General features: G+C 39.1%; 1 protein-coding gene across 4 annotated transcripts in view; it reads left to right on the forward strand.

Annotated features, from left to right (window-relative positions):
• LOC122873480 (cytoplasmic phosphatidylinositol transfer protein 1-like) overlaps positions 1–8,342 on the forward strand; it is a 73,269-nt gene extending 64,927 nt beyond the window's left edge. For 3 of the 4 annotated variants that reach the window (XM_044190225.1, XM_044190224.1, XM_044190226.1), the window contains 4 exons: positions 3,864–3,959; positions 4,645–4,800; positions 5,432–5,495; positions 7,644–8,342. In XM_044190225.1, coding sequence (XP_044046160.1) covers positions 3,864–3,959; positions 4,645–4,800; positions 5,432–5,495; positions 7,644–8,002 — 675 coding nt within the window. In that variant the 3' untranslated portion in view covers positions 8,003–8,342. Of the gene's footprint in view, positions 1–3,863; positions 3,960–4,644; positions 4,801–5,431; positions 5,496–6,972; positions 7,113–7,643 lie in introns of all 4 variants that reach the window. The other variant, XM_044190227.1, reaches the window with a different exon arrangement.
• Positions 8,343–9,875: the final 1,533 nt, after the last annotated feature.

Genomic DNA, 9,875 nt, shown 5'->3' on the forward strand with positions numbered 1-9,875 from the left:
CGTACATATGTGCACACACTCACACTCACACACAAGCTTTAACATGTGTCCTGAGGCACATGTTGCTCTTGTAAGCTCTCCAAGGACTGCTGAACTACACAGCAGGCAGAATGATAAAACACATCTGTTTAATTCTTTCTCTTTTCTTTTGACATATACTACTTTTTCAACCTTTTAGCAGCACCTTTTTCCACTGTTCTGTTTTGTTTTGTTGTTGTTGTTGTTTTTATTTTTTATTGGTCACATGTGATAACACATGGCCAGTCAGTTTTAGATGAAACTGATGCATTGCATCACTGCAGTCTACACCCACATATATTCAGCTTTCAGACTCCCAACAAGTCATGCACATTCAAAGCCACGCCCAGTTTAGACAGTTATTAGCTATTATTACAAAAGGCAGTAATGTCTCAGCCTAATACCTGCACAAGTGCCTGGTCAGTGAAACCAGTGAAATCAGAAATACACTGAGATCCAATATGACCATCCTTGGAATTGCCTGCAAAGGAAACATGTTCTTCATTATCTTGGATTTTCCATAAGGCCACTTTAGATCATGACCTCCAGAAGAGCCATTTGTTGAAATTAGACATTGCATTTTAATAACTGAAAAGAGCATCAAGAGCATTCCTCCTGTTGGACAGAAAATGTATCTATTCCTTAAATAATGTCCAAATTCGCAGTGCCCTAGCTTTTGTATAAACTAATATTTCTGAAAATACTCCCATCCTAATTTTATTCAGTTAATGTTTGTCTTTTGTGTGTACCATGAATGAGATTGGTATGTTTTGTGTGTATTTCCCTTTGGATGATAATGAAGTGCAGTCCAATCCAATTTTTTATTTAGGCAGTGATTACTATCAGCCTCCAGAGGCCGTAGCTGCAGCGCGTATTAGGACAAATAATAAACTTTATTTAAATAGCACCCTTCATACAAGAAATACAGCTCAAAGTGCTTGGACAAATGCCCTGCTTTGTACTGAAATTACCATACTGTCTGTCTGTGTTTTGAATTTGTAGTGTATTCACAGTGGAAAACTGACAAAATTAAGCATACCAACAAATGCTGGCATACACACCAGGAAAGTGCATAGTATTAGCATATAGCATTGAATAAGGTATGTAGACTTTGGGATTGCCCAGATTGATTCTTTAGCAGTGATGCTATGAGATTTTTTCATGTTGGGAGAAGTGGGAACTGAGCTACGGTTAGTGTGAAAGTCAATGTAGGAATGTAGGTAGGTGTCTTTTTTGGGGGGGGTCTGGTCATTCTGGCATTTTCAAAATGGCACTCAATGGCCTTAAGGGGTGCTACATTTACAGGTCAAAACAAGGTGACATGTTACTGATTAGCACTGGGGAACACTGTTATCATTCATGGGGTTGCCAATGTGTTGTCTTCTCTTTGTTTTTTCCTTCTCTTTTTATTCTATCTCTTTATTTTCTTTTTACCCTGCCAACCACTTTCGATATGTTTCTCTCTCATTTCCCTCTGTCTTGGTACAATACGGCATCACATTAGTGTGCCTAAATAACCACTGGAAAAAACAGTTTTTTACTTTGTTTGAAAATGCTTCAAGAAACAGACAACCAAGGACTCTTCCAATTAATTAGTATGCTCATGTATTTATATTTTGCAAACTGATGCATACATGCTCATTGCAGATATTATTACACACTATCTTGCTCCTGCCTTCCCCTCCCATCTCTTTTTCGTTGTTTACCTCCTCCATTTCTCATCTCATCCACCTCTGCCTCTCTCCCTCTCTCTTCATCCCGGGTCTCCATTACTGTTGCATGGCTGCACTCATGCATGCTGACATATCACCCTTATTGTGCCAGCAGTGCTCATCTACACTGTAAATGACAGAATGCACCCTTGGAGGGGAGGAGGAAAAAAGAAGGGAAGGAGAGCAAGAAAGGGAGGGAGAAAGGGGGAGGAGAGGGTAAGAGATGTATGTATCTGCGGTGAGAGAAAGTTGACATTCAGTTGCGAGGCAAAGCTCCAAAAAGATGGAAGGCATGACTGCTAATGTACTAAATATAAAAAACGGAAGCTGCATTAGCTAACGTATTTATGTAAAATACTTGGGGAAATTTATACATACAGAAAATGTACATCTATCTATCTATCTATCTATCTATCTATCTATCTATCTATCTATCTATCTATCTATCTATCTATCTATCTATCTATCTATCTATCTATCTATCTATATCTATCTATCTATCTATCTATCTATCTATCTATCTATCTATCTATCTATCTATCTATCTATCTATCTAATCTATCTATCTATCTATCTATCTATCTATCTATCTATCTATCTATCTATCTATCTATCTATCTATCTATCTATCTATCTATCTATCTATCTATCTATCTATCTATCTATCTATCTATCTATCTATCTATCTATCTATCTATCTATCTATCTATCTATCTATCTATCTATCTATCTATCTATCTATCTATCTATCTATCTATCTATCTATCTATCTATCTATCTATCTATCTATCTATCTATCTATCTATCTATCTATCTATCTATCTATCTATCTATCTATCTATCTATCTATCTATCTATCTATCTATCTATCTATCGATATAAAATTACCTTTTATAGAGGATTTTATTGCCTTCCCCTACTAGTATGATTCCAGGATTTAAAATGACTGAATAACATCTTCAGACTTCTATTGCAGTCCTCAAATAAATTTACACTCCACACCTTTTAGCCCACTACATGTGAAGGTACAGTAGACTTGCGCTTGTCAACATTTTGCTCAAACATTTTTAGGGACCAATTCTTGAACATAAGATAAAATGTGGAAGGTTATTGTGTACCTTTATCTGTTTCGTAAGAATTTTTTCACTCATTTTAATATATCCCAGCAGCCTGCCTTTATTTAAATTTAAAGATAATCACTTAAATGAAGCCTGTGACCTCTAACTTCAGTTGAAATGCACACTCACAGACTTTCCCTTGTGGCTGTATATACTTGAAATATTGTGCAATATTCTATGTTTAATACTCCTGTGCAATATACTCTATTTTCAGTTTAATATTCTGTATTTATTAATATTTATACAACTTATATTACTGCTGTGCAATATCCACTGTCTAATAATCTGGTTGATCTGCTACACTTAACGTGACAGTACTCATCAATGCACTATTACTACCTGTAAATCCACTTTTTGTACTTACACTTATTTTAGCTTTTATACTTATATCCACTTTATTCTTTATTTATCTTAGCTGGATTATAGTGTATTATATTTTGAGTTGCTTAGTACTTCTTATTACTGTGTGCACTGACGTGATAGTGAGCAGCTGTAACGAAAGAGTTTCCCCTCGGGGGAAATAAAGTATTTCTGATTCTGATGTGGCAGATACTGTAGTGAGAGCTCTGTTCAAGGATGCTCATGTGAGATAGTGTGTAAGTGTGTGTGAAGAATGATAACAATAATAAAAGCTAAGAAGGGAATAAGAAGGTTGTACTCACATTTTGTACAATCAGCTGACTGTCTCTTAACATATGACACAGTAATTGCAATGTGTCATTTGGCACAGTAAAAAGGGCATGGGCATAGAGCACCACCTTATGGCTATGTAAGCAAGCACAATATGTGTTTCTAGTGTTTGAGGGGACAGAGAGTGACAAGATACACTGTGTGTGTTAGTAACAGTATGAATAATTTCCAACCTTTGAGTCGAGCAGAAAGGCAGGTTTTCCAGCCACATATCTGATGATGTAAGCTGTAACACATTTCTGAGGTATATTTTTATTTCTGAGGATTCTGATTGGCAGGCAGAGGCTGTGGTGAGCGTTGGTAAACCGATCTGTTCTGTTTTCAGATCTTTGACACCGAACTGAAGGAGCAGGAGCGGGAGGTGTGTTTCATCGACATCGCCTACGATGAGATCCCCGAGCGCTACTATAAAGAGTCTGAGGTGAGCTTGTGTAGGTGTGTGTGTGTAGATGCTCATGGCTATTGGGAGCTAACACCACTGGAGGGTTGTAAGTGTAGCGTTGAATCTGGAAATGCAGGCGTAAAACAATGTGATTTAAATGAAACAGTATGATTTCAGTTTCTGTCACGTGATCTTACTCACATGTTTTCTTTGTGTCTGAATTGTTTTACATCCAATATTTTCCAGTGAAAAAGTTACTCCCTATGAGGATCTTCACGAGGAAGATAATAACATACTTGATGTTGTTATTTTTATTATCTGTTAAATTTGTTATTGAAGCCCAAACACGCGCTCTAATACAAACTTTGGGGACTAGCAGCTGCACTTGCTGCTTTATATGCCTCTCCCAACACACGCAGCATTCATCTGGACTCTGAAAGCCTTTTATACTTCACAGTCTGTGAAGTGTGAGAGCTGGTAATTGTCTTCAGAGCTGTTTGATAACAGATTGCTTCAGCTCTAATGAGCCTGGATAGAGATTCTCCAAGGACCAGAGGGGTTAATGCGAATGTTATTTAATACCGTCATTCAGTCATGCATCTAATTTTAGGCTCTCCCTTACGTCTCTCCACTGGGGTACAGAAACAACTATGCCTGAAGGTTTGGGTTAATTATTGCAATATTAAACGTGTGTATGTGTGTGTTAATTTTCCCCCTATTGCAGGACTTGCGATATTTCAAGTCAGAGAAGACGTCGCGGGGGATTCTTCAGGAGGGCTGGAGGGACACCCAGGATCCCATCATGTGCTCTTACAAACTGGTCACCGTGAAGTTTGAGGTGTGGGGTCTGCAGACACGTGTGGAGCAGTTCGTACACAAGGTGAGAGTTCACCTGTGGGATGAATGTTAGATCTTTCATTTTAGTCCAAGTTTAACCTTGGCTTTAAGTTGCAATAATAAATCTTTACATTTATCCTTTGCTTGGCTAAGGTCATTTATTGGTCCAGTCCCACAAACCATTTGGTCATTGTTAAAAATGCAGTTGGACGTTTTTCAGCTGACTGCAATTTTGAATCGTTCGTGCTGCTCTGAATGTCTCGACGAATACCAATTTTTTTCGTATCTTGTTCAATGGAAAGAGACAATAGTCAGTAGACAATAATAATAATAATAAAACATATACCAAATGGCATTCACAGTCTGTCACAATGTGTGACTAGTTCAACATGTTTGGTTCATCTTTTGTTTGGCAGTTAGATTACTGAAACATCAAAACAAGTGGTTACTTCATCATGTCACGGTTAATTGTATGTAGTTAGGCAGTGTGCCTCTCTATGGTTTTGTTCTGAGGTAGCTGGTTAAAGTACTTTTACCTTAGTCTCCATGACCGTACTTCTACAACCTGAATTTTAATTATATTTTGCTTTTAAACATATCATTCAATAATAAACAGATAAAAAAGATGTTGCATGAGTAACTATTTCATCATTGGTCATTGTGTTGTGTTATAGGTGGTTCGGGATGTGCTGCTGCTGGGACATAGACAGGCATTTGCCTGGGTGGATGAGTGGATTGGTAGGTCTATCAGCCCTTTTCTACTGTCCTGCTGTCTACACACTCCAGCTAATTTAGAGCCATTGGCACATTTCAACCTTTCAGTAATCAACTATTTACTCACACCAAGTCATAGTGAATGCATTGGCTACACAACAGCATTTACTTTTTTATATGAATAAGCGTGGAACATCTTAATTTTATGAATTCATAGATGGAAGCGATCCCTTTTCATTGTTGTAGATTGTGAATAGCTGCTTATATGAACCTATAAGGAATACATACACAAAGTTCATAAGACCTTTAAATTTCCCATGTATTTTTATGTACTCAGATTTGCAATCCTTCTTGAAGTGTTATGGTACTATAACTGATTATTACTATTGTGTGATTACTGTTTATTTACCAGTCAGTGTGCATGAAAAATCCCTCCACCTGCATCTTACCCTGTCACTGCCAGTCCTGCTCTTTCTCCTACAGCATGGATCCTCCTCTTGGTATCACCACTAACCCACTAATGACAAACACTGCACTGACGTGTCCAGGCATGGTCAGTGTTTGTTTCAAATGAAACCTGCACGACAAAAATAACTCTACATCACACTCTTTCATGTTTCATGTTAGAGAAATTCATATGAATTTGTTGTAATACTGTTCCACTAATGTTAACTCTATTTGACACTATTTTTAATATTAAAGCCAAATATAAAGTTGCAAGAAAAAATGCCTATTTATGCTTACCAAACCTGTGTGTATGGGTATAAACCTTGCCAACAAATTGGCTGCAATTGCATGAAGGAATAATTGGAAATTTACATTCGTGAAGAATGATGCACTTACTGAAACATGAAAGCTGCCTCTGTCTGTTTCTCTGAGAGTCTGGTTGCACAAGAGGCAGCCCTGTTTGCAGCCATAAGTGGCTGAAACACATTTATTCACTCAGCTGTTGAGCTTTTTCCATAGCTGAAGGGTGTAAAGATAACAAGCCCATTTATCTTTGCCATGAAACATATTCCTCTCCTCTCTATAACCACTAACCTTTATAACACAGCTCCCTATAACCTGTATGCTTCAAAACTCTCTAAATCTTTTCAGATGTGGAATGATTTTGCCTGGGGAATAAGTGAACCCTTCCATGTGTTGCTTTCTTGTGCTTCCAATGATCCAACCTCTTCTTTGGGTGTGGATTGTTCATGCTTTTCCTTGATCTTGAAACATTCTTGACCTCATACTTCCTGTCCTCCCTTCTTCCTGGTGTGGCTCGGATCTGTCTAGCTGTCTCCTGTAAACTCTCTGGGTCATGGGAAGCTAGCACTTTGACCTCTAAAGCTTTGACTTTAAAAAGCTGTAATCATCCGTTGAAAACGCTATACTCACCCATGGAATGCACCTTTGCCACCTAACCCTCTCCTTCCCCACCTGTCCGTCAACTGGAGTGCCATTATAGAGGAGTTACCAATATTTCAACCCTCGTTCCACCCCTCCTCCCTTCTTCCAGATATGACTTTGGATGATGTGCGGCATTACGAGACACAAATGCATGTGCAAACCAACATTAAAGTTTGCCAAGAGCAGCAAGAGCATTCCACAACAAACTCATCTTCACTGGATGACATAGAGATCCATGACAAAGCAAGCGTATGTGTCTTTTTCATTGTTTCTTTACTCCACTGCCCCTCCTCTGTCTCTCCTCTGTCTCATATTTGAACCATTGGTGACTGAAGTGAATGAAGTTGTCACAGTTGCATATAACTGTCCAGATACATCCACTCATTCTGTCCTACATTGAGTCAAATACATGAACTGTTGAATATGTAAAGAATGTAATAATTGAAGTTTGCCAAAATTCCCCAATGGTTTTGAAAAAGTATCTAGAAACAAGGCAACACTAATAAACACTAGAAACATCTTAGTTATTAACAGTCAGTTATTAACTGACAAAAAACATTACTTGTTTATGGTCATTACTTGTTTATCAGTTTGTTTTTTTTCAGCATCGTACTGACTTTGATGTGTGTTTTCTGGGTATGCCTGTGGCTCTAATGATTTGACATTATGGAATGCTACAGTTCCAGCCTTTTTTTCTCTGAAATTGTCTACAAAGAGTAAAAAAAATGCTTTCCCAGTTCCTTCCTCTCATTGGTCTTAATTGATCTTTTTCCAACCCAGACATGACAATGGATGAGGTGAGAGAGTTTGAGCGCACCATCCAAGAGGCCACCAACCAGAAGATCGGGATGTTTCCCCCATCTATCTCTATCAGCGATACGCCCCTGTCCTCCTGTGCCCTCACTGGCCCTGCCAGCGCCCCCTCCACCCCCATGTGCACAGATGCACCTGAGTCCCTCTCTGTCCCCAAGGACCGACCACGCAAAAAGTCTGCTCCAGAAACCCTGACCCTTCCCGACCCTGTTCCCAGTGGCGTCCCCCAGGGCTCTACCCTGAGCCCACTACCTGTTTCAAACCACCTCCAATCATCCACACCACCCTCCTCCAACTCTGATCTTGCTGAGATGGATGAGCAGTAAAGGGTCCTTGGGATGTCTTCCCCCACCCCTTGCTTTACTTATTCCCCCAACCCCATTGTCTTAGTAGCCCAACAAGACTAGCCTAACCTCCAAACACCAGTGCCCAGAAGTTTCAAGTTCTCTAGCCATATCCAATGATTTGCCATAATCCTGGACACACAACAATCACTCTAGAAGTCTTCATCAGTGTCACTAATACCATCCAGGCAGCTGTAGGCTTGGCCACCCTGATGTGATGGACTTCCTCTTCCTGTGAGCCACATGTCTCATCTATTATAACAACCACCCATGATGTCTAATCAAAACAAAGAGCATCCGTTAAATAAAGTTGTTGAGCGGAGGTTCCTTTTGTTATATAAATAAATTATTCTTAACGTTTCCTAAGTTAGGTTTTCTTCAATCAGATGAGCTGATTGCTTTCAAGCTGTTGAACTATGAAGTAGTTGCCTTAGCACCACAGAGCCAGTGGTGTTTATTAGTTTTGACAATGTGCGCAAATGACTAACTGATAAATATTGTCCTGTTTCATTCTGTAAAATGGCTGTATGTATTAAATTAGAAGTGAAATCAATGACACAAACTAGAGTAACACACACCAGAAAGACATCCAAGTACCCTCATAACATAACTGCTTAACTGGCCTGCGGATCAGATTGCACCCATCCGTTCCATCCCAAACTCCAATTATATAACAGATGCAAGATCAGTACAATCATAGAGAGTTTACACCTCAGGTCTCCCCAACTATACCTGGCTCACACTCCAAAGGCAGGGATTTTACTGTACCTTTCTCTCCCTGCTTATTGCCAAACAGCCACATTTTATACCTCCTATACTATACCAGTCTACTTAACCCTTGGAATGTTTACATATCAGACACCTTGGAGCATTTGCATATTAGTGATAACGTTGTAGGTTAAGCTGTTATTATATCTGCACTTGTGGTTTTAGCATGACAGTTTAAGGATTCTAAAATTCAATTTGTTGAAGTTACTGCATATATCTTACTCAAGTTGACTGAGAGGTCAGTACAACAAAAAACAAGTAAAATGTTGCCTGAAACTAATGCTGGACATCTCATGTGACATAAATGTGATCCAATTCGATCAAATAAGCAAATCACTTTAATGTCATATTTAGGAACAAGGCCATTTTGGGTAGTTTTTCCACATTGACTGATCTTTGTGCACAGTGGAGGTAATGAAAACTCAAAGCTTGATTTGAGGAGAAGGGCACGTGCATCAAGCTGACTTGAGTATGTGCTTTGTTAGCTGCATAGCATTTGCAGAAGTGCTGACACTTTTGCTTTGCCAGTGCTGGTTGGTAATATGGAGCCAGTGCTTTCGTGGGTGTGGAAAATTATTTTGAAATGGGAACATCCTTTGCAGTGACCCATTATTTGTGCTGGGCTACTACTGCTAGTTACCATCTAAAACCCTAAAGTACATGAGGACATAAATGAGGACAGAAATGTATTCTTTGAACCCCCTTTTTCCATACAATGATATTATTCCAAGAGGGTTTTATATGCTGCATGGAATGTTCACAACATATAGGACGGTGTAGTCCCTCATTCGTCCAGGAGTGTTCTATCGTAGAAAAGGTTTCAGTCGTAGTCATCTGGACACTGTTTTCAGAATCAAGGCGTTTGGCTCCCATCCGGAAGTCATTCTCAATTTGTGAAAAAATTGGACGGGAACTGGAAATTTAAACTACTCTGAGTTACATAAGCCCTGCCCTCAGGAAGGAATCTGCCTGAGTATCTGTAAATAGCTAGTTTCACCTGAAACTGACCTAATAGTTTCAAGATGGCCCAGTAATCAGTAATCAGGCCTATTGTTCTCTGGCTGCATCTACTTCATCACTGCTAAGT

This window comes from Siniperca chuatsi, linkage group LG3 (assembly GCF_020085105.1).
Source record: "Siniperca chuatsi isolate FFG_IHB_CAS linkage group LG3, ASM2008510v1, whole genome shotgun sequence".
Lineage (NCBI taxonomy): Eukaryota > Metazoa > Chordata > Actinopteri > Centrarchiformes > Sinipercidae > Siniperca > Siniperca chuatsi.